This window comes from Sarcophilus harrisii, chromosome 1 (genome assembly GCF_902635505.1).
Source record: "Sarcophilus harrisii chromosome 1, mSarHar1.11, whole genome shotgun sequence".
Lineage (NCBI taxonomy): Eukaryota > Metazoa > Chordata > Mammalia > Dasyuromorphia > Dasyuridae > Sarcophilus > Sarcophilus harrisii.
Window position 1 is genome coordinate 138,897,400 of NC_045426.1, and position 27,246 is coordinate 138,924,645.

The window sequence follows — 27,246 nt, forward strand, 5'->3', positions numbered from 1 at the left end:
GAATGATATCCTCAAAACCTGGAGAGAAGAAAGTATCAGGCAGAAGAGGGTAATTAGCACTGTCAAAGATTTCAAAGAGATCAGGCCATTGCATATAAAAATTAGGAGATTATTGCTAATTTTAACCAGTTTCATAGGTCTGAGGATAGATTCAGATTAAGAAAGTAGTGATATTAGAGAAAGTAGAATTCCCTATATAGATAGTTTTCTCAAGGAGTTTTGACATAAAGAGCAGAAGAGATATGAATGCTAGTTAGAATTAAGTGAGGGTTTTTTGAAGATGGAGGACACATGGGGATATTAAAATCAGTAGGAACGGTCCTTCTTCAAAGAGGGTAAGATCAAAGATAAATGAGATCATAGGAATGGTAGAAGGAACAAATTATTAGAGGAGGTGGAATTAAATTGGTTCTTTATGCATGTTGATGAGCTTGCTTTGATAAGCAATAGGGCTACCTGTTCATGTGAGATATTGGTGAAGAAGGAAATGGGGCAACAGGTAAGTGATATGAAACGAACAAGAAATATGAAGGTCACAGAATAAAACTCCTTTTTTCTATAAAATCTCAATCAAAGTTCTTAGGTGAGAGGGTGGGTAAAAGGGAAGTTGGACTCTTGGGAGATTTAAGAACTGATGAAAAAGTTTGGAAGAGTTGATGTAGAAAATGGAATTAGTGAATTGATTAGAATAGGGTAGAAAGATTGCCAGCTAGCTATGTGGGTATTGGTTGTATAACATATATTTAATAAACTCAGTTTAAATCATTGTTTGATTTTTTCCCCCACTTTCATTCAAGTGCATGTGTAAGAATAAAGGAGATGAATTGTGGGATTCTATGATGATAGGACAGAGTCAGCCATATATATGATAAATCAAGTGAAGAGGATAGTATAGGGTTTAATTGGTTTGGCAGTGGATCAGAATGGAGAAATGAAGAGTTTTTACTTCAAGAATGGAGGTCTGGGAATAGAATAAGGTATGAAGAGAATTCAAAATATGAATGAAGATTAGGTTTGGTAAAGAAAGGCAGATGGAGAGTTGAAACCCAGTTAATAGATCATGATCATTTTAAAAAGCTTTCAGAATTCTTGAATTGGATGTTAACAACATTAAGGAGCATGGCCATTTTTGCATCTCCAGAAGAGAATGGAGGAGGAGATCATGGGAAGTAAATAGGCTGAGCAACTGAATGATTAATGTTTGAGGGAAAATCATATTATGTATGTTCAACTCCCCCTAGCATGAGGATAGAAGTTGGAGAAAAGAGAAAAAAATATGAGCCAGGTACTGAACACTCTTTGAGAAAAGAAGGGGATAACCTGGAATTCTATTGATGATAACTACCAGGATATATTTGTTTTTTAAATCATGGATTGAATGGACCTCAAAGGAAGAGAGATTCCCAAGTAATAGAGATAGAAGGAGAAGCTGGAAATAGCTATGGAAAGCAAGAAGTATTTTAAGAATTTTTTTGCATGTGGAACCTCTCTCCTCTTTTTTGATCTCATTGGGATATAGACCCAGTAATGACTGCTTAATCAAAGGTTATATACAGTTTTATAGCCTTTCAGTAGAATTCCAAATTGCTCTCCAGAATGCCTGGTTCAGTTCATAGTTCCACCAACAATGCATTAATGTCCCAATTTTCCCACATCTCCTCCAACATTTATCGTTGTTTGGGCAGTTTCTGAATAACTCTTGCTCAAAGTGTTGGACTTTGAGAAGTCCAAAGAGGAAGTCTTTCTTGACCACCTTAGTCATCTGATATATTTTTATTTGACTTTTTTCTTATGGATTAATGTCAAGACTGTCATATGCTTGCATGTAAATTTCATTCTTTGGATGACTTCATGCTAGGATAATGATTGCAATTCTTTCAGTTACTGAGCAGTTGTTATTGAAAAATTTTAATAAATTCCAATAATTTCCTGTATTACAAGATAGTGGTTTATATAGAATTTTAATAAATGTTATTTTAACATAAATAGAACCTTCCAAATGTTGTTTTTCAGAAGTTATAGCATTTTTGTTTCTAAAGTTATTAAAGCTTAAAACTATCCCTTGGATTTTTGACACAACTTGTAGGCATCTGTGTCTAGATCTTATGATCTATTATGGTAAATATATATACAGATATACACCTATATACATTTTTCTTTAGGTATCTATGTATCTATACATGTATGTATATATGTATACATTTTTATTTATCGGTTCATCTGTTTATCATCTCTCTTTTTTTTCCCCTGAAGGTTAAATTGTCTTTTGTTCTGGACAATGGTGTCCCAGCCCTTTTATTAATTTTTGGTACTCTTATATGCTGATCAGGAGTTATTTATTGGATTGTTTGGAAATGGAGGTTGGTGGGGGCTAGTTTGGTTTCCAGTGTTTCACAAAACTGACTTTAGATCTAGTCTGAGTAATTCGTCTAGTGAAGCAAGAAACAGTTCTAAGGAAATGGAACTGATCTCCCTTAAAGAGGTGACATTCTAGGGCCACAATAAGTGAGATATAGGTGTTTTATCTGTTTGGCACCATTCAGTTGCTGCTTTTTAATTTGCACTCTAAGATGACAAGATTGATAAATTAGTTTGAGCCTTCTTTTAAAAAAAAAACTAGGAAATGTTGTGCTGGTAGTGTAATCTTTTGAAGTTTATTACTTGACAAGCAAATGAAATTTCATCTCCTAGTTGGAGATTAAAATCTCTGATGTGAAATAAATCTTTTGCTTCACAAAGACTCTACACTCTATATCTGAGGGGGTTCTATTTTTCTTTTACTTTCTGTATTCTCATCCTGTCTCTTCTATGATGTTACTGCTGACTTTTGAACGTTTTAGTTAACCAGGTGACTCTGGAAGAGGGGAAGGATTTAGAGTCAGTCTGGGTGTCAAAACAAACAGGAATTTATTGACAACATCTACCCAGGCTTAAAGCAGGGCCTATCTCTTCCATTTTCCTTCAGTGCCCGTGTACACACACACACACACACACACACACACACACACACACACACATGATTCTAGCTTGAACCTGTGGAATATATAAAACCAAGCTTTTCTCCATTCTCAATCTGTTTGAAGCCTAAGAGTGAGACTCGGAGGTTTTCTGAAAATCAATCAGAGGTAGCAGTTGGCAAGAAAAAAAAAGTTTTTCTTCCAGGTGCTATTTATTCTCTTTTCCCAGAAATAGACCTATTTCTGGAGCCAACTTCTGTTCACTTTTCATTTCTTTTTTCCCCTATTTCTGTAACCCACAGGTTCTAATATTTAACTTAGAGCACTAGTCAAGCAAATCATTTTCCTAGAATGTGGAAAATAGACCTTTGTTGATCTCCAGAATAAGCATAGGCGTTTCCATGATGAGCTCATTGTTGCAAAATTACTTTTAAAGTTTCACACATATTTGAATCTATGTTTTGACTGACCTATAGCCAGGCCTACTATTCATATGTTTCAGAATTTTTTTTTTTCATTTGGGGGCAATATTTTTTGATTGATGTTCGGGGAGGACCAACAAAGGAGCATAATGTCCCTTAAAAGTGTTTCTTTTTTTGTAGGGTGAGTCTAAAACAGAATAAATCATACAATGCTCTGGTACCAGTAAAATGTGCTGAGAGCTTTTGCTCATATATAAAGTTTCAAATAAGCCAATAGAAGGTAATTGGTTGCCAAATATGTTCATATTGAGAGTTTTTGCTCATGTAATGATGATTATATAAAGTTTTAAATAAGTCAGTATGAAGCAATTGGTTGCCAAATATGTTAGTTTTTTATAAAAGTGATACATGGGGGGGTCACCAGAGAATATGTGGTAAGGAACAGAATTGGAAGAATAATAGATAACAGAACAAGATTATTAATCTATAAATTTTTATTTTTCTTTAAGGTGAAATCCAATATATTGGATAGACTCCAATTCTGTATTCTTGTTTGGACATGGGCAGGAGTCACTTGAGATTGGAAAACACAGAAAATTATCATCTGAGTTTTTTTTTTAGGCAGTACCCACATTATTAAGAACCCAAATCTATTACATTAATGGAATATTATTTTATGGCTTTATTCCTTATGGGCACTACAACCCATACTGATCACATAATACTGCTCACTCCAAAAATTGAGTTATTTCAGAATCCTGCCTCAGATATTTAATAGCTGTTTGAGCCTGGGAAAGTCTACCTGTTCTGACCTTCATTGTCTTCAATCTGTAATGTGACAGAGTTGAACTAAATACCCTCACTCCAGTCTAAAGTCTCTCTTAGCTCTACAGTTGTGATCTGTAATGGGCTGAGGCTTGAGTTGATGCACTGAGGTCCCAAGCACATGAGGCTAAATAGTAATTGGGCTATACTCTAATATACATGATTGGATAAAGAATGGTCCCTGCCCACTCTCTGTGCAAGTCCTGATGTGTTGTATAGGAAATGACGATTTTGGTGGGTGGAGGCAGAGAGAGACAGGAAGAGAAGCTGGGAGAGATTGGGCCTGGGTTCCAAACTCCGAGCTGCTGGTCGTGTGGCTGCTGGTCTAGCTAGCTTCTTGACTCAGCTGCACACATTGCTATCACCGATTCTCTTCCACCTCCGATCCTTCTTCACTGAGAATAAAGACTGACGATTTTCCCCTAACCTGACTTCCTGACCCTGGCTGATTTTAAAATACGTGGTCTTCACAGTGATCCATATTTTCTTTATGTTCTAGAACATTAAGGATGATAAAAGTTTCACTTTACCAGCACTATGATTTGCAAAGGCAAAACCAAGGTTTTAGAATAAATGAAATTGTTCAGATTTTCTTGACACACACACATATATACACATAACAGATGTATGTATGCCTGTGTAAATGTATAAATACCCCAACTTTTATTTAAATATGAATTTATCTCTCTATATATTCATATAATTAAAAATGTACAGCCTATAGAAATAAGGTTTCTAATTGTGCGCTATATATTGAACTCTACTTCTAGCTCTTTAGTCAAGCCTAATTAAGTAAAATCAATAACAAATGTGAACTTTAGATTATTTATGACAAAAGTTTATTTGATTGAGCTCTCATAATTCTTTTCTAACACCAAATTCTTAAACCGATAGAATTGTTTTAAGATTTTTTTGTGATAGTCTTTTACTTTCAATACATATTTCCTTATCATCTAATACTAATTGGTTTCCTTCTTGATAAATAAGACATTCTAAGTTCAAAAATAATTTTCTTGAGATTTAAAGTATTTTGCTTATTTAGGTACTGCTTCACAGTAATTCTCTGCCTCTGTCCCCTCTAAAAGCACAATTTCTTTTTTTTTTTAAACAGTAGTTTTCAAAATTTACCTTGATCGCTTTTTCCTAATCTTTAAGTTCCTTTGTTTATTTGCAAATACTTCTCCAAAAAAGTGATAACATGGCAAACCATGTATAATAAGGAAGGGAAAAGGAACATACACAATTTTTTGTCCTGACTAAATTTCCTGAGGATATTAGGTACCTCTGGATGGAGGTAGACATAAGATTTTGTTGTCTTCTGTCTGTGGAAGCTAATATGACAGATCTTAGATATGGATGCACTGGCTGCACCAGTTATTCACCTTGCCCTTTTTATATAGGTACCTTCTATGATGTATCTTAGATATGATCTCATCTTTCTGATGGTTCCAAAGCCAGGTGAGGAAAAAGTGCAATTTGTTACCTTCTCCTTTAGATTGATTCTTGGGAAGCTACGTTGGCTGAAAAAGACTGATGAGAGAATATGCAATTGGAGCATTCTCTCTACTCAAGGTGACTGACAAGGGAGGTATAGAGGACCTTTATTATGATGCCAAGTACAGTTTTTGAAAATTTATAAGAAATTGTTAGAAAAATAGAGCTAAAGCTTCTTGGTTTTTTAAGAGGTAAAATGAAAAAGAAAAGAACAATTGACATACATTCCAGTAGGAGATGTAAAATTAAGAAAATTCAGATCTCTTAAACAAAGGTGAAGCCTTTATAAATTGCTTTGTAAGAATTAAAGCATGATATCAATATCAACTAACTATTATTTTAAAAAATATAATAGTATTCTGCTATTATGTTTGTTCTAAACCATGGCATTTTATAGATGTGCTTTTATACTTTTATAAATAAGCTAGTTAGTATGAGGGGGAAATCTCTTTTATGGGCATATAAATACAATCTTTTAAAATGCTGGCTCTTATATGTTGAATTGGAATTCCAACTTTAATACTTTTTTCATTACCTCACATGTGACATTAAAAATAGTTTGTCATTGGTAATCTCTCTTCTGTCTTTTGTTTTATCTATTTATTGATTGTATCTATCAATAACTGTGTTAAGCTTCAGGTTATTAAAAATATTATATCCAATGTATATGATTCCTGATAAGGAATTTTTTTAAAAAAGTAATTTCATGCTTGTAATATATAAACTTATGCTTATATATATAAACAAGGGTGCATCACATATGTGTTAAGGTAGTTGTCTCCATCTTAATTGAGTTCAACAGTTCTGTAGAGGGCATATGAAATTTTGGGTAAAGTTGCATGTGATTTATGTCTTATTTAAAGAGATTATTTCAAATTATTAATTAAGAAAAAATATTTAATTTTTGTTGTCATTCTTCTGACATAATGCTCAAAGTTTAATTACGGTTTACTTAAAATTGCTTTTTTTAATGTGGTCAAGACAAGTTTATTATATCTGTGCTTTCCATTTTTAAGTCCTAAAATTGCAAAATTACTAAAAAAACATTAAAAACATAAAGCAGATAAACCAATCAGTGCATGAAGAGGCAATGTTTTGTGTACTAGTAGAAACTAAGCATACTGTATAGAGATGGCTTCAGCCCCTTGCCATCCTTATTAATGAGACACACCCGACACATTCATTCCTAATTCTTCTCAGTCTTTGCCAGTCTGCTGGCTGACATTTTAGGGGAGTTTAAGGGGGGTTCAGAGCCAGGTCAAGATAACCTTGAATCCTACAGCTAAGCAGATGTTGCTAGGTAGGTGTCGTTGCCTGGAGAAGCACAGGTTATTGTCCATAAATTCATCTGTTTCCATTTTTTAAAAACAAGTAGTGAAAATTCCCACTCCATATAATCTTTAAAATTGCTTTTTAAAGTCATGTTTCAATGTATTTCACCTTAATAAATATATTAAGGCCCTCTACATTTCACATCCTCATCAGTTGTTGGAGACAAATTAAAAAGCAAATAGTCTCTGTTCTTAAGAAGCTTATATTTTCCTAGGAAGAAGAGAGAAGTGGAGACAAACAAAAATAAAAATGATTTGACCACTGAAAAGTGAAATATATAGAATAAAAGCCAAGGAATGTTTTTGTTTAATTGTATAGTTCTGACCATTGATGGGATCACTGTTGCATTCTGGTTAAAATAAGAAGAAGCATGATCTAATAGATAGATCCCAGAATTTGGAGGCAAGATTGAAGGTTTGTCTTAGAGACAAAGAACAAATTTTTTTAAAAAAGCATCTCTGGCTTTAAACTGTCTTATTTACAAGATTAAGAGTTTGTGGTTTCCTTACATCTCTAAATTTATGACCCCATCCTAAGAAAACTGTTTCCTTTCATTTTCAAAGGTTTTTGCCTACAGAATTACGTTTAAGGGGAAAAAAATTACTGTTTTCTGATGAGTAAGCTACTTCATTATACATTTTTAATAATAGACAGGAGGATCTATCTATGTTCCCCTCCAAAAATTAACAAGAGCCTGTGAATGTTTGTTTTGAACCTTATGGATTAATGGTTGGAAAGCAAGGTCAAACACTTTAATAATATAGCACTAAGAAAAAGAGTATTTTACAAATGACAAGACAATATAATTGCTTTGTTGCAAAGTTTTAAAATAAATTAATGAATGATTTGCAAAATTACATATAATACTTAAGCATTGTATTAAATTTTGAATAATAAAATGCATTATTTGCATAGTTGGTTTGTCTGTAATGGCCATTTAAGTAACTGCCTTCTTTCAATAGCTTTTGTAGTTTCCCTCGAGATAATCAAAGTTCACTGAGGGAGAGGGCAAAGGGAAATCTATGAAATTAATTACAGTGTTTCAGTAGGGAACATTAGCCCCAAACAACTTCTCATATTGTCCTCAAAGGGATATCTAGTATTGACCATCTAAAATGAATATATTTAAGTTGAGAATTTCTACTAGAGTGCCATCTTGTGTTGCAGTTTTGAACTTCTGCCCATAATGAATTTTAGGCAATGAACAAATAACAGGCTTGATATCTTGACAAAAAAGACTAGAAATGTTTTACTTCAAATATACACAATTCAGATCCTGACTAGTCAACTTAATTGTTTTTAAATAATAGCCTTTTATTTTCAAAATATATGCAAAGGCTGTTTTCAACATTCAATCTTTTGCAAAATCTTGTGTTCCAAATTTTTCTCCCTCCTTTCCCCCTGTCCCCTCCTCTAGATGTCCTCTAAATATATTATCCAATATATGTTAAACAAGTATAATTCTTCTACATATATTTCCATGTTTATCATGATGAACAAGAAAAATCAGATCAAAAAGAAAAAATGAGAAAAAAAAGCAAGCAAACAACAACAAAAGTGAAAATACCATGTTGTCATCCATACTCAGTTCCCACAGTCCTCTCTTTGGGTGCAGATAGTTCTCTCCATCACAAGTCTATTGGAACTGGTTGATTCATCTCATCATTAAAAAGAACCATGTGCATCACAGTCTATTTAATTATTTACAAATGAGAGAGAACAAGAAATGCAATGTGATTTATATTAGAGAATCTCATTTGTATTGAGTTGATAATTTCTTAAATAACCATAGTATTCATGCTTCATAATTAACCACACATTTAAACAATAAAATCATGTTTAAAAAATTGTAAATTAAAAAAAAAAGTTCAATGTGATAACACAAAGGTTCCTTTTTTGTTTGTTTGTTTTTGTTTTTTTAATTAGGTATCTTGATAGATGGAAAGAGCTCTTGTGTTAGAGGACTTGGGTTCAAATGGAGGCTCTACTATTTACTTCCTTTGTGATCATAGTCTAATCACTTAATTTTTCTGTGTCTTCCTGAAAAATGGCAGCATTAATCTTAGATGAGCTCTAAGGTTCTTTTCAGTTCTTGTGATCTTAGTATGATGGTTAAATGTTATAACTAACTGGAAAGTGGAAAGAGCACTAGGAATTGGCACAGGAGCCATCATTTTTTTAACCTCTGACCTAAAGTGGAACTTTATATATTACAAAGTGGTTGCTGTTTTTTTTTTTCCCAGTGCTCCAGTATGTATATAGGTACCTATATACATTCATATATGTGTAAAAAGAAATAGTGTAAATGTAAATGTAATTCATTTATTCAAACTCAATGATAATATTGTACACTCAGTCTTCATGCATTTACATTCACATTTATGGTCTTAACTTCTTAAACAGTGAGTCATTGCATGTCACAATTGATATGCTTAATATGATATGCTAATAGCATAAGAACACTTCCCTGCCATTACAGAATTCCTAGTAGTTTTTCCAGGTCTGTTCCTCACCAATGATTATTCTGCTTTATGTCTTGAACAAATGGAATAATGAAGTCTCACACAAGTAATGTTTTTCAAGGTCTGCATTCGATTGTTCTCGTACTTATATAGTCTATAATAGACATAAGATGAATTAAGAAAAAAGAGAAAAAATGAAGCTTCTAATTGATGCTAATGACTAATTGATGGATGCATGGGGAAGTGTTTACCTCAAGTTAGGAAGGAAGAAAGATTAAGTAGTGGCTGATGGGAAAAGGAAGATGGTGAAAATGGCACAACCTATTGGTATTGAATATGTTGAAATATTTATATGGTGATTCTTCTTTGATTGAAAATATTTCTTGTGATTAGATGAAGTATTTAGTCTCTTCACTTAATTTCAAGTATGTTTTTTTTCCTCAGAAACTTCTTATATTGAAACAAAGCATAGCTTTAAAGGGACAGAAGACACATTATCATCACCATCATCATCATCATCATCATTATCATGATGATGATAATGTGCTTCAGACTGAAACAAAGCAAGAATCTCGATAATTGGTGAGATATTATTGAGGATAGGAATGTTTTCCGTAATTTCCCACTGCTTAAGTGAATGAATAAGTCATCCTCTGAAACAAGTAAGCATAAGAACATTGCCAATAACTAATGCTTTTTGTCTGGGGTGCAGTGGCTCAGGGAATTGGATTATGTCAAGCTTCATCTGCTGCCTAATGCAATGTAACTTAGGGGATGAGATAAATCACATGCATGACACTGTATTAGACTTGAAAGATGATCGCTCTTCCAAAGTAATCACAAAGTGAATATTTCAATGCTGTAGATTTCAGGAGGTTATTGAAGTCAAAATTTGTTGCACAAAAATCATTCTGCTTTCACAAATGATGTAAGAAATGATTAGGTTCATGACCATTCTTTGCAAATAAAGTTACCTTCTTAAAGTTGGCACTCTCTAAAAAACAAACAAACCAAAACAAACTAACTTACATTTGGTTTGTGGTTTTGGGTTTGTCGTTGTTTTCTTTTAGATTCATAATAAGTACATTTCTTTTGCTCTCACTGGCTATGTTTTTGTATAACATATTTGAAAGAAAACCCAAGGCACTCATTGTGTTTTAAAAAGTAGTGATATATCTATCATTTAATAAAAATGTGTTGATAAAATAAGTTTATTTGTACAAATTAAGAATATTAAAATTCTGATTTATGTTCACTTCCCTATTATAGTGTTAAAATTTTAGTAGTCTCTGTTTAGATGAATATTCACATAATCAAATTAGTATAAATTTCAATCATAATAAAAATAGAAGAAATTAAAGAAATGTCAAACTCCAGAAGTTTATATTTTGCATTCTGTGGAGCAGTGCAAACTGAACTTAACTTTAAAAAAATCAAAAAATATTGTAATTTATTATATTCTGGTTTGTTTTGTAGCCTACTGTATGTGAACGTGAACTATGTGTATTTGCTTTCCAAACTCTTGGAGTAATGAATGAAGCTGCTGATGAAATAGCAACTGGGGCTCAGGTAAGGATATGTGATGCTAATTATATTCTTAATTGGGTATTAGCAATTTGTACAGTTCTACCATCTCAGAATAACTGATTTATTTTGATGTCCAAATGTTGGATTTTTTTTAGACAAAAAAGATAAAATCATCTGTGATATTTATTGTGTTTTTTCATAAGTGGCCTAAGGATATTTCCTACCTGTAGTTCACTGATTTCTGAAATAAAGTTCCAGAATTGCAGAATAAGTTCTTTTATAAACTTTTAAAAAAATTCTATTACTTTTGATAAGAAATTAATGTTTTATTTTAAAATTACTGACAGTTATTAATTTTGAGTTTTAACATATTTTAAATGGTAGTTGGTAAATCTAATTTATAAATCTTTTGAAATTGTACCAGTTATTTTCTTTACTCATGCTATATTACACCTGTTTATCCCTAAATCTCTTATAACACAGGCTAAGTCTTTTCTTCTTTTCATCATTTAAAAAACCGCACCATATGATTTTATATTGTCTCTTCTGACAATGTGTGCAGATCCTGATTACTCATCACCATAATTAGAAACAGTGTCTTATAAAAACACAGTCAGCTAGTAGAGACTCAGGAGACCTGGACTATAACCTCTACTCTGCTCTTCCTTACCTTGCTTTGGTATCTTAAGTAAGTAAGCCATCATTTCTAGATCTAAGTTTTCTCATCTGGAAAATGATGGGATTGGACTAAATATTCTCTAGGTCTTTCTCAGTTCTCTCTTCCAGTGAGCAAGATTGTGTCTATGATTATTGTCAAAAATCAGTCATGAATCTATTTAGTATTTATATGGTGGCTGCTATGTAGATGGATAAACACTAGTCATGAGTTAAAACATTTTAGTAAAAGGGGAAAATGTGATTTGAGTTGCAAAAGTATTTCTCCTTTCTCACTTTTGTTTTAAATTTTTAGCTTTTTAAGGAACAAAAGTCTCTTTTTGGTACAATATATTTTAAAGCACATTAGGCTAATTTGTCATTCTTTTTGCTACCATTGCACATACTTGATTTAGGTTTTTAAGATCATGCTTCCTCTTTTTAATCCTTTTCTTTTTCAGAGCAAAAAGTTGTTTATCTTACCCTCTATCTCCATTCCAAAATTGTGATATTAGTTCACATTCATGATGAGATCTGGAAACATATAAAATATTTTAGATTGTGATGAATCTATTTTTTCATGTAAGAGTGGTAGAAGTACAGTTTTGGAAAAGAAAAAAAAAATCACAGCTAGGATTTTGAAAATCACATGTCTGCTTTTGAAAAATCTGTTTTTCAAAACTGCTAAAATTTATCAAAAAGAACAAAAAAATTAGCTGACCCAACTCCAGCAGTCTTAATTATACTAAAAATGCCTTTTTTAAAGTTTGTTTTATCTGTTATATTATCATCTCATGCCTAAGGCCTTGCTAATTAATTCAGCTATTTTTTAAAATTCTGAATGTTCTGTTAAAATCTCAAAAAGTTTAGGTTCATGAATGTTCTATGAACACACAGAATCTAGAACCCAGATTCTTATTAGAAAACACCATTTTACATAATTGTAGAAAGTACCCCTTCTCCCATACCCACGTTTAAAAATCTTTTTTTTTAATCTTTAAAAAGGAGTTTCTTGGATTCCTTTTTTTTTTCGAGGTCAAATTTGCTCAGTAGATTCTGGGGGGGGGGCATTTAATTTGACCACTTTAAGTCTAAGCTTATGCTGTTAGCATCAGTATATGCAGTCTATGGAATATAACAAATATTTTTGATGGTGAAATATGCAGCACAAAGCATCCTGGGATGTGTCAAAGGACAAGGAACTCAGATTTCTTCTAATGCAAGAAGATGAGGATACTAGTATCAAATTAAGTGATGTGTGCCTAAGGTTACAAAAGTAGTAAGTGGCTGAGCTTGATGTACTGTTTCATTCAAATTATGAATTCATTTCAAATTTACCACTCTTTCCATACTAGTTGCAATTGTCTTGAGATACCTAGAAGCTGCAAATAAAGATTTTCTGAAATCTTCACCTAAAAAAACAAAAACACATTTATTATTTTTGTTTTTCAATTTGATCCTCAAAAATATTGCTCTATACCATTGTGGCTGATCTTGGCAGACTATTTGGTAATTAATGTCAGGAGATGTGAAGGAAAAATAAAGAATTCTTTTTTATTTTTATTCAACTATGTAGCACAGTGGATTAGCCAGGAAGACTTACCTTTCCTGAGTTCAAATGCAACCTCAGATACTTATTAGTTCTTTAACCCTAAACAAATCACTTTAACTTGTTTTCCTCAGTTTTCTCATCTGTAAAATGAGCCAGAGAAGGAAATGGCAAATTATTCCAGTGTCTTTGCCAAGAAAACCTCAATTTGAGTCACATAGAGCTGGACATGACTGAAAATAACTGAACAATTTATTTTTAAATTTGGGCAGAGTTTTTGCCTCTTCTACCCTGCTCCGAAGCTGTAGACAATATATTATAATATTATCACAAACATAAGTTTTCCAATCAGAAGATTTAATTAATGTTACCCAACCTCTAATCTTTTTGATCAGTTCTAAATGTTACATTTCAATATGCGTAACTATGAACATCATGTAAATTTTTTTGTTTATTATACTAACTAGGAAACTTCAAAATGAGCTGATACAAGTGAGGCTATGAGGAAAAAGGAAAAAAATATTTTCTTTAAGTATTTGTTAAAGGAATGGCTTGTTGAAAGCATACTGAAACAAGAGAATTAACTATTTACAATTCTAGGTGGTAGACCTGCTCGTGTCTATGTGTCGATCTGCCTTGGAATCTCCCAGGAAAGTGGTTATTTTTGAGCCATATCCATCTGTGGTAGATCCTAATGATCCTCAAATGCTGGCCTTCAATCCCAGGGTAAGTAATGACTCTCTTAGAGACTTCCTAGATGAGACTTGTAGAGTTTTACAGCTCTTAGTTGCCTTTGAGATCAAATATTCCAGTATTCTTCCAATTTTTACTAGGAGAAGGTCACACAACTATGTTGTAATAAAACTAATGATAGCCTAAGTAATGATAAGCTCTCCCAATGGGGCAAAAATGTATACAATATACTTTTCAGTTTGCTTTGCATTGTTAAAATTTTCTTCATTGCTTTCTCAATATAGACCATCAACTAAACCATAAATCAAGCCTTGATTTGTCGTGTTTGCCATTTCTGAGGTCTAAATGCTCACAATGAAACTTTACCAATTAGCTCTTATGAGCAGCTGATACAAGATGGCTTAAGATGCCCTTAAACCAAGATTCCAGATTGAAAGCACTCAATATTCTTTCTACTATACAAAAGCCTAGCAGTATTTTATATTTTTTTTAGATTAGCCTACTTAAATCCTTAGCCTTATGCCTTCTTCCTGTAATTTTTTCCCAAAGAACCTGTCTGTTCCTTTCATTGGTTTATTCCCACTTCCAGGACATCATGCATGCCATTCATTTTTGGTTACTTGTTTTCCTTCCTTCTTTCAAAACCTCATTAAAAACATCTTGAATTTTGTGAATCCAGACCTATTTATTGCCATTCAAGTCATGTCCTTTTTGTACTTTAATAAATTGTGGTAGGATTAATTTGCCATTGTGGATACATATCAAGGACCCACATTTTTCATGAGTAGTTGACTTCTTAATACATTTCAGTTTACTAGAAGTAATATCCTTTATTCCTTTCTTCTGTTTTCCATGTTTACCTAGAGTAGGATCTCCTACAAAATGAATCTTAGATAAGTAGTGAACTGTCTAACTGATTGGAAGGGGATCTGTGGGCTTAGGCTGGAGGCTTCGGTATCAAACCATATGCTCTTTTAGGGCTTGATTTCTTATATTACAAAGGAGCTAAGTATTTCTTACTTCCTCTTAATAGTCATTCTGAAATTGTAGAAACTATTTGGAAAGCTTTTCTGCCATCCATTCCTTGACAATCAGTTGTAATGATGGGCACTCTTGCATATATTTTAATTATGTTTGAAACCAAATGACAAATTGAGCATATAATTTCATTTATATAATTGTTAGAGTCCTGGTCTAACACTCATTTAATTTGAAAGATATGTCTTAAAATGTATGTCTTGTCATGGATATCAGTGTTTCAAGTGTATTCTCTTTATTGTATCCAGGATTATCAAAGGTTATTGTGGCGGGAAAAATCCAAGCATCAGGACTTGGTATTTTGAATTTGATTTGTATCATCATTTTTCTTTTCTTCACACTTGGTACTGTAGTAATAGCTCCCAAATAAGTAAAACAGTAGCAATTAAGGCTACTGCAATAGAGAAATGAATATTATTTTTCATGGATCAACCAAAGGAACATTCTCACATCTCATAATAGTAGCAGCTTATTATTCTGTTTTCTTCCAGCTCATTCAAAGTTCATGTAGTTTCAGGTACAATTTTGTCCTTTTGTGGGGGAGGGGAGATAATTTATTAAGCACCTACTGTGTGCCAGGGATTCTTCCATGTGCTGGTATTACAGAAATAAAAATGAAACCATCTTGGTTCTCAAAAAACTCACATCTGTTTGAGAATGTGCTCTCTTCTTATCTTGTGAGTGTTGTATTTAAAATGAATCAAGCCAAATCAACCTAAAACAAACCAAAGGATATTAAATACAAGGAAGGGAAGGGAGGCAGGCCCTAGAATTTACTGGGAATCAGGTTAAATAAAAAGGTTTCATATCAAAGTGATTAAGGTGGGTTTTGAGGTAAAGAAGAGTTTGTGTGAAGGAGGGGTGCAGTATATTCTGGGAATGATTGAAAGCATGCTGAGACACAGAGATAATAGATGCAATACTTTATGTGAGAATCAAAGAGAAATCTTATCTGGTTTGCTTGCAGCATACAGGAATAGGAATAATGTACAACAAAATTAGAGAGCTAAGTTGTAAATGTCCTTAAAAGCCAAACAGAGGATTTTATATCCTGGAGGTAATAGGAAGAGATCAGAGTCAATTGAGTAAGTTGTTAGATTTATAATTAAGGAAAATCATTTTTTGCTAAATGTGTAAAGAATGGATTGGAGAGGTGTAGGATGGGGAGGTGGAGATTTAAGACAGACAGACCTATTCAGAGACTATTGCAATAGGCCTAATTAGAAGTAATGAGGATGTGAACTGAGGTGATGTCTGCATACAGTGAGAAGGGAATGAATACAAGAGATTTTGTGGAACAAGAAATGGCAATATTTGGCAAGTGACCAGATATGTCATAAGTTGACATATGAGAATAAGTTAACAAATAAAGGATACCACTAAGATTTTATTCCCCAGAAACTGGAAGGATCATCATATTCTTGATAAAAATAGGGATATTTTGTAGAGATGTTCAATTTTAAGAAAGATGAATTCTGTTTTAGGCACATTGAATTTGAGGTATCTAAGGATGTCCAGTTTAAAATGATTATTACCAAGTTGATCATGTGACATGATAGCTCAGAAAAGAAATGGCCTGGATAGATAGAGCTATGTGCATTGAAAAAATAATCAAATCCATGGGAGTTGGTGAAGTCATTAGGTTAGAGAATGGAGACAGAGAAGGAAATATGACCCAGGACAGATCCTCAGTGAGAGGATAAAATGAGACATTGAAAACTAGTGGGCTGCTATAGAAAGAGAATCAGACACTAGAGTGTGACAAAAATGCAGCAAAGAACAAGTATCTAGGAGAAAAGGATAATCAACTGTAGCAAATGATGAGAAGTTGGAAAGAATGAGCTGGGTCAGAAAAATCTCCACTAGATTTGATAATTAAGATACTAATTTTAACTTTAGACAGAGCAATTTATTTTGAGTGATGAAGTTGGAAGCTAGTAGACTGAGAAGTGAGTGAGGAGAAAGAAATAGAGGCAATGAGTGTTGACATATCTTTTTTTGGAGTTTGATTGTGAAAGGGAGAAGAGATGTCAGATAGTATGGCTTGTAATTAAGATACCCTAAGAATCAAGCATTTGAAGCTGCAGAAAGAAAGAAAGAAATAGATAAGAAGAGATTACAATAAACACAACAGGAGAGAGGTTTAAGGACCAGTCTGGTTGAGAGACAATGAAAAATTGTATCAAGAGCATTTCACCTTGGCAAGAACAAGGGATGCTTCATTATTACTAAAAGAGAAGTTAAAATGTAAAAATGTGAACTTTAAAAAATTAAATATATATTTTAATTAACAAGTATTTATTTTCTAATCACCTCCCTTCTATAGTGAAAACAACAAAAAAAGAAAGAAAAGAAAAACCCTTATATACATAAGCAAGCAAAACAATTTCCCCGTATTAGTCATATCTTGAAAAAAATCCATGTGTCAATTTGATTATTAATTTTTATCATCAGTATTCAGGAATCAAAGTTGTGATGATTAGAGTTTGAAATCTTTTAAAGTTTGTTTTGACAATGTTGTTGAAGAACCATTATCTTCTGATTTACCCTCAGTTAAATTTTTGCATGTGGAGAGGAGATTCTAAATGAAGAAATGCTGGCCTTCATAGGTCTGTAAGTTAATAACGTGTATATTTTCATTTTAACAGAAGAAAAACTATGACCGAGTAATGAAAGCATTGGATAGTATTACATCTATTAGAGAAATGACCCAGGTAAGTAAGTGTGTTATGTTGCTGTTTTTATTGTCATCATTTGTTTTTTGCAATTCAGTTATATTGGGTAGCACTTTTAAAATTTACTTGCATTTGGATCATGGCCTCTGAGATATTCCTAAAGAGAAATAGGAATATAAGCTTAATGATTGCTTCTCATCAGGAAATTTTTTTACTGTTTGATATTACTGGATTAGATATGTTATTGTCACCATCTTTTATGAAAAGTAAATAACACTGTTATGGTAGGATTATGCTGTATAGAAAACATACTGATTTTGTGACCATTAAGAAGCTTGAGATCAGGGACAGCATTATTGTCTTTAAAATTCTTCCCTGCAGCTTCTGTAGTAGTATATTGCACAAGGTTAAGTAAATGATTTTTAGTAATGAAAATGACTTTGCTATAGCTGTATATTTATATTATAGCCTAGACCCCAGGCATTCTTGGTTTTATAAATAGCTGCAAAGTTTGATTCTGCCATCAGACCTTTGCCAAAAATGGCTGGTTCTTTTCTGGGTCACATATAAGCTATTTTAAATGGGAGGCAACGTCGACTGATGAGCATTCAACTAAGGAATCTAGAGACTAGAGTTGTATAACTGGCTCCCTCAGTGACCTACCTGCTCTGTGACCTTGGCAAGTTACTTAATGTCTTGATGTCACTATCTCTTCAATGTGAAGATGAAAATAGTAGTGTTCTTTCCCCCCCAGTGCTTTAGAGAAGTGTTTTTATTGTATTGTATCTGCAGAATTTTTGAGCTAAATGTATAACTCCATCATTAATATTGCTCAATATATAATTCTGTAATTCCCAGTTGTCAAAGGGAGAATTCCACTTAAATTCTCTAAATATTTTTTCATTGAATATAGTAACTTGTAGATGGCTTCATTGGTATTATTTGAGAGAAAATGACAAAGTACTGATGTCAGAAATGGGGAGGAAGGGGAATAGTGAAATTTCTATTCAGTTTCTTTAAGAAAATCCAAGACTCAAGCAAATAGCATCAGATTTGAACATTTATTATAGTTATAAAATGTTCTCTTTCATTCTAATTTTATAGCTATCATTTAACCTTGGGGAGAAATGTCTAGAACAAATTTGGTTGTTACCAAGACAAGTCTGTAAATTTTCAAATATAAATTAATGGCAAGAAATCTGTGCATTAGCCTTATATAATCGGCTGGCATTTCTTTAGTTAGACATGTATTAGATACTTTTAAAATAGATTGCTTAAGAGAAATCAAGAAGAATTATTATCTTTCATAGGCACCATATTTGGAAATCAAGAAACAGATGGATAAACAGGACCCCCTTGCTCATCCTCTATTGCAATGGTATTGTTCTTTTTAATAAAAATGTAGACTGTGGCCTTATTCTGCCTGTTTTTAAAGGAGGAAAAAAATGCATGTCTCTTTCGTTTTAAACTTGCAATACTAAGATTCTCCCTACAAGCTTATGAGCCCCGAAGATTATATAAGCCTTTAATGACTCTCATTTTAATTAAAAGTTCTACATCACTGGGAAAAGAATACACTGTGACTTGCATTGCAAAGATATGCAGTCCATTTAATTGCTGTTTGTCCATAGTAAAAAAAAAAACCTTGATTAACAGGATTGCACAGGTAATGAGCTGTTTTGTTTAATTTAATTTTCTGGTTAAGTGAGGATTAAGCTGAAAATTCAGTTGTTTCAATATTTTAGGTTTAAAAATCTTACTAAAATGCATTAGTACCTTTTTTAACCTTAGTACATCATTCTTATATAATTGAAGATGTTTGTGTGCCTCAAGATCTCCCCCTGCTTTTTTTTTTTTTTTTTTTTTTTTTGGAAGGTCTACAAAATGAGTCTTGTATATTGTGGTAATTTCTAGAAAGAGTTCAGAGACTAAAATGAATGTTTCCTGAGCCCAGAACACAAGCCTCACTTTCCCCCCCACCCCTATAATCCCTAATATTGCTTTGCACTTTTCATCACTTGCCCCTTTTTTGTCAGAATGAAAGACAGGATTAACTGAAATGTGCTAATTGTTCAACAACATAGAATGGTTAAGAAATTGGATCCCAGTACTGTATTTGCTGTTCAATCCTGTTTGAAAATTGTTTTTCCTCTGAATACTCTCTACCAGAGATTTTGAGCTGTTCTAGAACATGATTACAAACCACAACTGTTTTTACACGTAACTGGGAAAAAATAAAATGCTGAGTAAAATAAATGCAAAAATAATAGCCACAAGCCACAAAGAGTGGAATTTTCTATATTTGAAATTTTATTTAAAAAAGAAAAGATCCTGCTCTATTTAACATCCTATTTGGTTGCCTATAAAGACCACCTTAGTCCTGCCTTTGTCATTAAAGGATAAATCTTATTTTTCAGAGAGTCTATTTAGTTGAAATAGTTTAATCAAGTTTTCCCCCCTATGGAATTAATTGAAATAGAGAAAGCTCTTGACAAAAAATAGTCTTGGAAAACCTATCATTTAAAATCAGTCTAGCTGTGTGATCATGGGAAAATCATTTAAGCTCCCTATACTTCCATTCCCTCATCTTTAAATTAGTGATACTAGATTGTAAAATTGCCTCCTAGAGTTCCATGAAGATGAAATTAGTTACTTGTAGCAATATACATGTATGTGAACAACTGTTAGTGTTATAACTCACAATGTCCATAAACTAAACCTATGTATGGATATGCACACTAAATATGTGTGTATATGTCTATATGTACATATATATGTGTGTATATTTGTGTATATGTATGTATGTATTATACATATATACAATTTTTCATCATTGGAACAGGTCTTTTTTAGTAGATGCTTATACAATATATGAAGAGTCTATAATTTTATCAGAATGAAATTATTTCTTCTGCCTAATCAGATCACAATCCATCTGTAAATTGTAAGCAGATAAATTTTAGGGAGTTCATGGAGACTCAGAAGTATTGAATAATTGGTATAAGTTTAAACAGCTAGTACAAATGAGAAGGGAATTTGGATCCATGTCTTCCTCAGTCTGATTCTTTATACACACACATACACATACATAAATATATCATCTACTATATACCATGCCACATCCTTATGTCATAAGAGTATGTTGAAAAGGAAAAGTGCATCATTTTTTTCTCTCCCCTTGTGTCACAGATTATTTAATATTCTTCTACCTTCTTCCACTTAACATTCAGTGCTTATTCACTTCTCTAACAGAAGAGATACTGACCCTTTCGTTTTCTAAAGTTTTTTACTCCTTAATGATATTTATATTTTGCATATTTTCAAATATACTTTCACATATTTTAAAAAAGTATTTTCACTTTCTAATTGGCTCCATTGATGATTATAATAATTTCATTTACAAAGAATTTGAGTATCTTTAGCATTTTTTATAACTGACAGCATATATGATCCTTTGTGTTCTATTGGGAGTCTCACTTTAAAAATCAATTTTTCTTGAAAAAATAGGAAGTGTAGATAGTCTTATCATATTATGTTGATGATAATTGTTTAAAACATATCCTAGAAACATTCTTTTCATCAAGATTATTATTAAAATTTTTTGAGCTTTGATTTTTATATTTCTTCCAGCCAGTTTGCAATGCCAACTTAAAAGTTAAATTCTTTTTAGATTTGTTTCAGGACACAAAAGAAAATATTATAGAATTAAATAAAATGATTACAAAATCTTGGGCACAGCAAGCATAAGCCTTAATCTCTTGTTTCCTAAGAAGAAAAGCATTTTTTGCATATTTTGTGGCTGATGAATCATTTTAATTTCAGGGTTATTTCAAGTAATAGGTCGCATATTGTGAAACTGCCAGTTAACCGGGTAAGTTGTTTTTTTCACCCATTCATATGCTTGTCTTTTAAATTAGAGAGATACTTTTAAGATCATGGGACTTAATTTATGATTCTCAGAAAATGTCATAAGGTTCCTGAAATTCAGACAACTTAGGGATAGAAGAACTATTATTTTAGATATATAGATAGATAGAAGAAATATTATTTAAATATTTCTCAGCTGTGTAAATTGCTGTTTTATTTATTGTGCCAAAACTCCTAAATGTTAAATGCAAATAGAGGACATTTTATCTTGATATTATAAATAAAATCAATCAATATCACATCATTTGAGCATTCAACATTATTATCATCACTTAGAGTATACATAGAAAAAATTTTCTACTTTGAGTTTTTTTTTTTTATTTTCACCTAATAATCTTTTTTCTGCCTATGTTAATAACAGGTTAGAACCATAGAATTGAATGTCTAAATGAAATTCCTGACTCTGCTCTTTCTCCCTATGCAAAATGGGAAAATTTGTTGTTGTTGTTTTTATCATGTGAACTGGTAGGTAAGGAGGAAGTAGCCTCTGACTACTTTCTTCTTATCTCTGTTTCCTTTTCTCCCTCCATCTCTCTTATCCTTCTTATCTTTGTCTCTGTCTCTCCCTCTTCCTCCCCCTCTCCTTCTTTTTCTCCCTCTTCCTCTCTCTGGCCCTCTCTCTCTCTCCTTACCTATTTATTTACCTAGTTATCTACCTAATTATGTACCTTAATTATTTGGTTAGCAATCCTTTTCGATTACTTGATGGATTCTTTAAGTAGGATGCTGTTCTAAGAAAGAGAAAATTGGAACCAAGAAGGCTAATTAGAATTAAAGGGCAAATATTAATGGATATGGTCAATTTGTGAATTATGAATTTCATGGATCATCCATTGTGAACATTTTAAAATCTTGAACTGGATTTCCTTTGCTATCTAGTATATTCCTAGACCATTTATCTACTGCAATGATATTAGTTCTTCTCAGGAAACTGAACCTAGTAAACCAAAGAAAAAAACTTAATTAGAAATGTTCAGTATTCAAACAAAATTTTATAATGTATTTCAAACACATATAAATGATTTGGAATTATTGGCACATTTGCTCTTTTCCTAGTGCTCATCTAGTTTCATTGTACTATATTTTATCATTCCTATCAAGTATTCAATGCAATTGTCTGGCATAGCATTTTCAGGCGTTTGAATCAGTCTATTAATCAGATTGGCTTCAAATGACTTGAGGTAGATCCTAGGTAATGGGGTTCTGTTGGAACCAGTGAGATCTTCTGAATGAGCCTTCAACCTTGGAAATATGTTCAACTTGACACTTTTCCATTTGTCATATTTTATTTAACAGCAATTGAAGTTCATGCACACTCCCCATCAATTCCTCCTTCTCAGCAGTCCACCAGCCAAAGAATCCAATTTTAGAGCTGCTAAAAAACTTTTTGGAAGTACCTTTGCATTTCAGTGAGTATGACTTAAAAGTACATGTAATGTTGGATTTCTATATGAGAGTTTTTAATGTGTTCAGGAGAAGGAAATATTTAATTCCCAAGAGCTGTTTGGACATTTCAAGTCGCTAGCAAGTGAATTATTAAGTTGCAAATTTTGTTTAGGTAGCATGACTTCCAATACTGTGTCTTTGGTTTTTCTCCCCTCCATTTTTAGTGGCTCCCACATTGAAAACTGGCACTCCATCCTGAGGAATGGCTTGGTTGTTGCTTCAAATACACGGCTACAGGTAAATTTTTTTTTGTTTATAACAGATGATGCCAAAAAAGTGTAGCCATTTTTTCTCTTGCAATGGTATGTGGTCTTACAATATGCATGTCTACTAAACATTTAAGTTAGAGGGTGATTCTTGCTAGGTAATCTTATAGGTAACAGGAATTCCTATTCTGTTATTCAAATGGGAGAAGACCATATATGGAAAGGTTTCTTTTTAATCCAGTAGACATAATTATATATGCTTTCTTTGTAGTTATAAAGTGTTTTTATTTATTTTTTGTGTTTTATTAAAAGAATGAAACAACACCAGAGAGCTTATTAGGTACTGTTTTTTTTTTTCTCTGATTTGTAGAATTACTTTCAGGGATGTTGACAGAATTGAGGCAAGCAATCTCAATTCCTTCTGGTCTCCACCTCCATATTTTCCTTATAGTGGCATTTCACTGCTACATTGCTAATTGACTTTCACCTAAAAGTAGGTGAGGTCAATTTAGTTTTTTTAAAAAAATTGTCAAAAATGTTTCTGATTTGTCTCTGACCAAATTTTATATGAAGGATGACAAATAATGTTGAAATAAATCAACCAGTTACCAAGCATTTAGAAGCCAACTACAATATATCAAGCACTATGCTAGGCTCCAGGATTACAAATAAAACTTTAAAAAAAAAATTCAGAGTCTAAAAAATTCTGGGAAACATATTGCTTATTTATAGCTTGCCTGCCAACAATCTTCTTTTTGAATCAAATTATACTTTATCCAAGATATTCAGGATCTTTGAATAATAAGAGCTCTAATATTTTGTGAGCAGTGTTCTGATTTGAGACTGTTTCTACTCTTCATTTGAAACATTTAAAAACAGTGACAGGCTTCTCTCTACTTTCTTTTTAGCTCCATGGTGCAATGTATGGGAGTGGAATATATCTTAGTCCATTGTCAAGCATATCATTTGGTTACTCAGGTAACACTACAAATCACTCTCAGTCTTAATGGCATTATCTTTTGTTTCTCTTGTTCATGTTTTGATTTTTGTTAATATCTCTTTTTCTCAACATTTGGCATAGTTACTACATTTGTATTAGATATCATTGTAAATGTCAGAAAACAAAAGAAAATCATAATAATGTAGGAGGAAAGTGATAATAAATACTAGTCACGTAGCATTTTTTTAAGTCAGGAAAAGCTGAATTCAAGTCCCAACTCAAAGACATAGTGATGTTTTCATCTTGTGCAAGTCACTTAACCACCTAGTACTCTTAAGACAATGAATCATAGAAGAGTTGCTATTTATTGGCCAGGAATATTTCTTCTTGAAACTTCTATACAGTGATCAAATCAGAAATTTGGAGCAACAACAAAAAAAACCAAACATACAAAATAAAAACTACAACATGATAATTCCTGAATCAGATATTTTCAAATTTCTCCATGGCTTTCCTTTCCCATTAAAACTTCAGTGTTTTAATTTATCAGATTTATGTTTGAAGTTTCTGTTAAAATGTGCATGTATATGTATATTTTTAAATCTTTAAATATGGTGATATTCTTAGAACCTCTGCTTCAAGATTATGAAATAAGAAAATCTTTGTGGTGCTTCTAGGACCTAAAATCTGTTGTGTTTTATGGATTACATCTCTAAAAATTAGGGAAGTGTTCTAAGTACATCAGTGACCTTTGAAGTAAAAGGTTTCAGATTATTGTGTACAATAAAAGTGTTTTATCAACAAAAGTTATTGTTAGATTGTCTAAATTGTCTAAATAACTCTTGTTGATAAAGCACTTTTATGTACACAACAATCTGAAATGTAGTTAGATACAGGTATTATCACAATTTTACAAATAAAGAAACTGAGACAAAGACTTTAAATGACTTGTTTATAGGCACACAAGTAAAAGGTATAGAATGGCAATTTGAACAGATCTCGGGTCTTAAACTCACTGCTCTTACCTTTTACCTTGTTAACTCTGTAGAGAATTGATTTTAATTTGTATAACTTTGCTAATGTTGCTATGTTATGTCATATATTTTTTAAATTTTTTTATTTAATAGCCTTTTATTTACAGGATATATACATGGGTAACTTTACAGCATTAACAATTGCCAAACCTCTTGTTCCAATTTTTTACCTCTTACCCCCCCCCCCTCCCCTAAATGGCAGGATGACCAGTAGATGTTAAATATATTAAAATATATATGTTATGTCATATTGAAGTCTGAATTATAATACCTGCCCTCTCCTTTGTTTGATTTTATTTCATTAATTTTAGAGAAGTTTTTAGAAAATAAAAAAGGATTAAATTTTTATTTCATCCTATTTCAATTTATTTTTAAATATTTATTGATTTTTTTTTGTTTGTTTTTAGCATTCAGATATTCTTGGTGTTGTGTAAATTCACTTGCGTAGAAATGGCAGATGCCCCAGACTCAAAGAATGTAGTGTGGAACATAGACCATTTCTGAGGGAGATAATAGGGCCAAATGCAAAGAAATTGTTTTACATATATGAAACAAATACTACTAAATTCATGAAACTATCTTCATGCATGTGTGTATGGGACTGCAGAGATGCTTTAAATAATGTCTGTTGAAGCACCTCAATGCAGTGTAATCAGAGAACTTGCTCTGTGGAAGTAATGGTATATTTCAAAGCTACTTTCATAATTTACTGATTCTCTAGTTTTGAATTCAATTTTCATGAAGCATAGAAGATACCATTTTGGGGATATGAATTAAATTGTGAACAGGCCAGAGGATTTGTGTTCTCAATTACTGTGAATTGAGATCTTTTATGATCATCACTCCAGATCACCATATAAATTTAATACATATAAAGGACAGAATGTAATACTAGTTGAGAGAAGTAGGATAATACAGTGATTAAAGTACTAGGTTTAAAGTCTGGAGAAAGATATCCCATCTCTAACATATATTATCTCTGTGACCACAGATAATCCTGTAATTTCTTTGTTTTTTTATTTATAAAATGAGACTAATATCTGTAGTCTCTGTTCTCATGAGACTTGAAGTAATTAATGTGTCAATAGTTTTGAAAACTTCAAATGTGCTGTATAAAAGTCAGTTTTTATTATTATTATTATTGTTATTGCTACTACACCTTAGTATTATATTGTACTGGTCAGTGCAGTTTTAAGCAGTTAAGCCTTGTAAGTTTAAAACTATTTGAAGGCTTTTGAGATACCTGGAATTTTAATTTTTAACATTCCTATTGCAATCATATATTAAACATGCTTTAAGGGCTGCATGTTAAAGTACTCATGGTTCGAATATAATGAATTAAAATAGAAGCAATTTTTTCCAAGTCATTGAGCATCTTAGAAAAAATGGGAGGAAGGAGAAATGTTTTTATTTCTTTAAAACAAGAGGTTTTCTAAATAATACATGGGTGGGAGTGGGGGAGAGAGAAAAAGTGGTTTGCAAGGGATCTACAAATGCACATATGACTCCCCAAATAAGTTAACACAATTTTCCACATTATAAATGTCACGCTCATGTATATTAATGTTTTCTAATTGCATTTAGTTTCTGCTGTGATTGAGAAAAGAAAAAATGTGACAAAGCTATTACGAATTCCGAAATATTTTTAAATGAATTTATGCATTATTAATCAGTTGCCAAAAAACAATGGTACAACTAGTATCATGTGAGACTTCAAAAATTTTCATGATGAGAAAAAGGGATCTTCAGAGACAAATGTTTAGAAGTCATTGGTCTGCCTTCTTTTCTATAAAATATCTTAGGATTTGGTGTCTCCCCTCCCCTTATCTATAACAGCCAATTCTTTGCCCTGATAAATTGTACTAGGAATTATTTTTACCCTGCAAGAGTACCCTGTGATTTCCCCTTTGAATAAAGGTCAGTTTTCAATAGGGACAGGTAAGTGCTATTTGGAAGTGATGAGTGATGTAAACTATCAAAGGCCTACACTACATGAACATCTGAAGATATTCAGAGGGGTAAACCAAAGTTTTTTATCCTACTGTCCATGCAAAACCAGATGCAG

General features: G+C 32.3%; 1 protein-coding gene across 2 annotated transcripts in view; it reads left to right on the top strand.

Annotated features, from left to right (window-relative positions):
* Positions 1 to 27,246, top strand: part of PARP8 (poly(ADP-ribose) polymerase family member 8) — a 221,345-nt gene that overhangs the window by 172,352 nt on the left and 21,747 nt on the right. For both annotated transcript variants that reach the window (XM_031964876.1, XM_031964883.1), the window contains 8 exons: positions 10,969 to 11,061; positions 13,823 to 13,948; positions 17,602 to 17,667; positions 18,939 to 19,006; positions 21,451 to 21,499; positions 22,852 to 22,964; positions 23,166 to 23,238; positions 24,116 to 24,185. In XM_031964876.1, the coding sequence (XP_031820736.1) occupies positions 10,969 to 11,061; positions 13,823 to 13,948; positions 17,602 to 17,667; positions 18,939 to 19,006; positions 21,451 to 21,499; positions 22,852 to 22,964; positions 23,166 to 23,238; positions 24,116 to 24,185 (658 nt within the window). The remainder of the gene's footprint in view (positions 1 to 10,968; positions 11,062 to 13,822; positions 13,949 to 17,601; positions 17,668 to 18,938; positions 19,007 to 21,450; positions 21,500 to 22,851; positions 22,965 to 23,165; positions 23,239 to 24,115; positions 24,186 to 27,246) is intronic.